This window comes from Vollenhovia emeryi, unplaced genomic scaffold (assembly GCF_000949405.1).
Source record: "Vollenhovia emeryi isolate VEMERY1.0 unplaced genomic scaffold, V.emery_V1.0 DF939255.1, whole genome shotgun sequence".
Classification (NCBI taxonomy): Eukaryota; Metazoa; Arthropoda; class Insecta; order Hymenoptera; family Formicidae; genus Vollenhovia; species Vollenhovia emeryi.
In genome coordinates this window covers 92,904-98,903 of record NW_011967111.1, presented here as the reverse complement: position 1 = coordinate 98,903, position 6,000 = coordinate 92,904, and the positions used below count along the sequence as shown (strand labels likewise).

Genomic DNA, 6,000 nt, shown 5'->3' with positions numbered 1-6,000 from the left:
TATATATGTGCAAAGATATATGGATCTTGTAATTATAATAATTAATTTCTGCAGCCCTGTTCCTAAGTACAGTTGGATAAGAAAGGGTTCCGATTTGCCGCATGGAGCAAAAATAGTAAATTACAATCGGGTATTGATAATACCACGTGTACGCGTGGAGGATCAAGGCGAATATGTTTGCCGAGTGCATAACAACAGATTATCCATTGAAAATTCCGTGAGACTGACCGTACAAGCGGCGCCTAATTTTACCATTCCTTTAGTTGACAAGCACATGGATAATCGGGCGGATTTAATTTGGACCTGCGAAGCATTCGGGGTACCAGATGTAACTTACAGTTGGTATAGAAACGGAGAACTTTTGAATAAATATACTCTACCGCGTGAAGATAGAGATCGTTATACTATACAAGATAATGTACTAAATATACGACGTTTGGATCCTAAAAGGGATCAGGCTATGTATCAGTGCCGCGCTGAAAATCAGTTAAAAACAAGATATTCATCGGCACAACTTAGGGTCTTGTGTGAGTATTTATATCTCCCAATATCCAACTACACAGTAATAATAAAAATAATAGATCATCATTTTCACCGTGTCATTACGTAAAGCATTACTATATAACACTTATTCGATATTTCAGCATTGAGGCCTTCTTTCAAAAAACAGCCTATGGAATCTGAAACATATACGGTTGAAGGTGGTAGTGTCACAATTGTATGCAAGCCTGAGGCTGCACCTATGCCAAAATTTGTTTGGAAGAAAGATGGGAATGTGTTCGAATCAGGCGGTAGACGAACAATTCTTGAAAGTGGAAATCTTATTATCAGTCCAGTGTCGCGAGACGATGAGGGAACATACGTGTGTAGTGCGAAAAATGAATATGGCTACGATGAAACTCGCGGACGATTAATCGTACTACGTAAGTCAATTATTTTGACACTCCGTGAAATCTTGAATTTGCAAGAAATATTAATGCAACGAAATATTAACAGAACGTATTAAATTGTGTAGATTGTCAAAGTGAATCTTTGATATTTATCATTTATGTACGATGATATTATGGTAAAAATTTGGAATTGCCATATAGATAACAATTGATTTAGATATAGCGGCTAATTAACGAATTATATTGTTCATGCAGGTAAACCACAATTTATTCACAGACTGCCGCCACAGAGAGTTCTGAACTGCAATCATAATCTGACATTGCGCTGTTTAGCCGAAACAGACGGAATATTGGAAGTAGCATATATTTGGACCTATAATGGCATGCACATCCGTGACTTACAGTATAATCCACGATTACGTATTGATGGTGGATATCTGGAGCTTACAAGTGCCACATTTACTGATGCCGGAGAGTACGGATGTAACTTGAGAAGCGCTATTGGCGAAATATCGAGCAAGCTTACTTTGTTCGTGCATGGACCACCGGGTTCACCTGGTGGAGTGCAGATTGCGACTATCGGCAAATATTCAGTCACATTACGGTGGACCGATGGTGCCCCGAACGGCAAACCGATAACTATGTACACAATCAGCGCGCAAACAAGCGCGAATCGCACATGGTTTCCTCTTATAGAAAGTAAGTTTTGCCTTTGTTTTCTTATAGAAATAATTCACATTTATTAATTATGATTTCTCCAATACGCTCGCCATTTTAAGTTAAATGTTCAAAGACTTCTATAACCATTTTCTCTGTGTAGCTTTACTTCACGTACGTAATTGCTTTTAGATATTACGGCTATCGAGATAGATAGATACGTCGGCCGAAAAGAGGCATTGCTAAAAAATGTTTTATATCCGTATAATACGTATGCGTTCCGTGTGCTTGCCTTTAATGAATTTGGTTACGGCCCACCGTCAACTCCCTCACCTCAATACACAACTTTGTCTGACAAACCTATGAAAGCACCGTCGAATATCAGCGGTGGTGGAGGAAAATTCGGAGACCTCACAATTACATGGGAACCTCTCAGTCCATCTTATCAGAACGGTCCTGGAATATATTATAAGATATTCTGGCGTCGCAAAGGAGTTCACACAGAGTTTCAGTCATTGTCCTTACAAAAATATGGCAATATCGGTAGCAGTGTCGTACCGGTCACATCGAATTATTATTATACGGAATACGAAGTAAGAGTACAAGCGATTAATTCAATTGGTGAGGGTCCAGTATCTAAAATTGAGACAGTGTATAGCGCAGAGGATATGCCGCAGGCTGCGCCGCAGCAAGTGTTCGCCATGAGTTACAATAGTACCAGCTTGAACGTCAGCTGGATACCAATTGAACAGACTCGTGACATTATACGAGGCAAGCTGATCGGTCACAGAATTAAGTATTGGAAAAAGAATAGCGACGAGGAAGGCGCTACTTATTATTTGTCACGTACCATTCTTCCGTGGTCACTAGTCGTTGGACTACAGCCAGATACATATTATTACGTGAAGGTAAAGAGTGAAAAATCTTTGATTTGTATCTCTACATGAACATCTACTAAGAATATACAATTTGAAAAATCCAATTGCAAAGTCAATTTAAAATATTTATTACATGTACTATTAATTATTTAACAAATATACAAACAGAGAGATAATTAAATTACATTGACAAATTTATGAATAAAAGATTTAAATGAGGATCATGAATTTCTTAAAGGTAATGGCCTATAACTCCGCTGGAGAAGGTCCGGAGAGCGAACGGTACCTAGAGCGAACTTATCGTAAGCCACCGCAGAAACCGCCGTCATCTGTGAATATATATGATATAAACCCGTCAACGGTGAGAGTAGTCTGGCGTTATGTACAACCGAGCCTGGAGGAAGAGCCGCTGATCGGATACAAAATCCGTGTATGGGAGACTGATCGAGATATGAGTACAGCAAACGACACAATCATATCAGGTGGTTCCAAGCTAGAAGCTTACATCAAGAATCTGAGTCCAGGCAAGTGGTACAATCTAAGAGTGCTTGCATTCAGCAAGGGCGGCGACGGTCGGATGTCTAGTCCTACCAATCAGTTCCAAATGGGCGACGTCGCAGCCTTCAGGAGTAGCGCTGGAAACAAGATCTTAGATGTCGTTCTAGGAATAGTTTTCTTTATGTTTGTACGAATCTGCGGTAGTATAGTATAAAATAACCATAATTTTGTACGGTTTTTTTAAACAGGAAAGCTAAACAATTTAATGGAAACTAAAACAGATGTTAAATGAGATTTAATGAGATGCTTTAAGGCCTTTATACCTAATGAAGTAATCTTGTGATCTGATAGATTAATCCTTGATAGATGAAAAATTAATATTGTTACTACTCGCTAGTGCTACTTAGGCCCGGTTTCACCAAACGTCGCTTAACTTTAATCTTTGTTTAATTCATGTTTGTCTCCTTCTAAAGTAACAGTGGGAAAGAGCCAGAGTACGAATTAAGCTAAGCCTAAGGTTAAGCGATGTTGGTAAAACCGGACCTTGATGATAGAGACCTATAAGACTATATTTACACGTCACCCTTAATCGGGTTTAATGACATCTGTAGTTATAAAACTGGTCAACCACAATTATTCCTCAGAGGAATGGAATGACAGTGATTGGCCAGCCCCTTAACTACGGATGTTATTAAACCCGATTGAGGGTGCCGTGTAACTCCTAGATGCTTCTGTGTTCTCAGGGTTTTAACATTGATATACCTTAGCACTTAAGTTCTTCCACAAATTTTAAAAGGAATCCTATTTCTATAAGAAGACTGAAAGAAGACTGATCATTTGTGATTGATCTAACGTCGTGCAGAATGATATACAATGAGCTTAATTTTTATTCAATAAGCCAAAAGAATACACTATTTATCTATGATATCTCTCATGTACATACATACATAATACATATATGTATGTATATCTATTATATAATATACATTTTTGGCATAGACTTTATTTTAAAGCTCACAAATAACATTAGCATTTATTAGCTAATTAATTGTGCATTTATACATTTACACATATGTATATATACATATACACACAAAGTATTTGATACATGTGCAAAATTTTTTTTATATTTATACAAATGTACGTATACTTTTTTTCTTATTGTCTTATTTCATTCTTATGAAACTCGTAAGTATTATAATTTCAATTAGTCGATTTTTTGTTTAGAAAATTGCCCAGTCTCTACTTCGTAATTTGTAACTGTAAGACAACTCTACCTCATTCTACAGTTATATTTCCGAAATAAGCAAAATAATTTGGAATATATCATACACGTTGAATTTTTACACAGATGATTATTAAATCAGCAGTTTATAAAAAATATATGAATACGTTTCACTTTATAATGTATAAAGTTGTACTACATATAAAACAGTTTACTTGTTAAAAACAAAAGCAAAAATTGATAATAAATATTTATATTGATGCCATTTTTTATCTAACGAGATAAAAAGTGAAATAGAAGATTACAAATTTTGAATAGGAAAACACAGAACTACATATATTCGATATTAACAGTATTCATTGTAAGTCCTAGGAAACTTCTAACCGCTCTTCTATTTTAAATATTTGTAACTGTGATCTTAATCAAAATTTTTTAACCAAAATTGTATTTAGAAGTAAAAGAATTGCTCTCTTTGAAAATCTAGTTTGTTACGTGGGATGACCTGAAAAAGTAAGATATAATAAAGGTAGGAAGTGTAAGTAACAAAAAGTAAGTGATCGCTATTTTTTAGTTGACAAATACAAATTCAACTAATAAATAATTTCGTCTACCTCTTTGGAACGAAATTTTTGTCATAGATTACTCAAATAATATTTACGTCGATTTATTCTATATTTTTAGTAAGAGCAATTCATTTTACTTCTAAATATCAATTGCGATTTAAACATTTGTATTATAGAACTCACGTTACAAATATTTAAAACAAAAGCACATAGGGGACTTCTAGGACTTAATGAGTTAAATATATATGTATGCTATAATTTGCTAATAATGTTTAAGAATTATTCATATTATATATGTACACGTTAATGACAAATATTGGATCATATCATAAGTAATACGGTTTTTGTAGAGATATTTTCAAAGTAAAATAAGTTGGACATTTTTATTTTTATCTATAATGTATATTCAACTTACATTTTTTCCATTTTGTGATAAATTTTCAATTTCTTTGTGATAAAAGTCTATTGATTTTAAGCTAGAGAATAAATTAAACTTCTTTTATGTTGCATTTTATGGAATGACCCAATATAACAAGTAAGAATTACGTAACGTGCTAATGTAAACAGCAACGTAATTTTCCGTCCATGTATACAAAATTAAGTTAATTAAGAATGAACACTCGACTAATTTTGACAACACTTCAACGTGTTTGTTAATCACTAAATTATTCTAATACTTCTAACTTTAATAATTCTGACGTGAATTATCAAAATTTCAATTAATACTCCGAATTAGACTATAAATATAATAGCTTACAGAATAGGTGATTTTATTTCTTATGCTGATTATTCCTCGATAAAGAGTGACGCCCAAAACGGATATATATATATATATATAATTATATATGTATAATTGACCCTTTTTGCAATATAAATAAAAAAAATTATCAAAATGACACGAAAGTACAAATCGGAATTATTTAGTTATTTCCTAGATTTCTATTGTGTTTTCTGGGGGAAATCAAAATAATTCTGATCGAAATTCATTCCGAAAAATTCCATAATACGTACCCTGGTTACCGATATTGATTGCTCGATCAGAAGATAGGAGGCATAGTAGTAAGATCAACTTCTCCAATTTTACATATACATAAATTATACATTACTTTTATGTACTATCGCAAATGCATTGTATTGCAGAAACATATATTAAACATATTCCTATATAGATGCATAAAATTTTTACTTTTTACTGCGCTTAATGATAGTCCAAAAACCCGTTCAATATTAATTCTGTATTTTCTATCTTGTTATCTACATGGAGAGAAGTTTCTTTCAAAATTTAGCCT

At 33.8% G+C, this 6,000-nt stretch overlaps 1 protein-coding gene across 1 annotated transcript in view; it reads left to right on the top strand.

Moving 5' to 3' along the window:
* The window catches only part of LOC105559758 (contactin-like), an 11,592-nt gene extending 8,248 nt beyond the window's left edge, over nt 1-3,344 (top strand). The window contains exons 4-8 of the mRNA XM_012008306.1: nt 55-527; nt 645-923; nt 1,146-1,589; nt 1,740-2,455; nt 2,664-3,344. Of these exons, the coding sequence (XP_011863696.1) occupies nt 55-527; nt 645-923; nt 1,146-1,589; nt 1,740-2,455; nt 2,664-3,137 (2,386 nt within the window). The 3' untranslated portion in view covers nt 3,138-3,344. The remainder of the gene's footprint in view (nt 1-54; nt 528-644; nt 924-1,145; nt 1,590-1,739; nt 2,456-2,663) is intronic.
* The last annotated feature ends 2,656 nt before the right edge of the window (nt 3,345-6,000 follow it).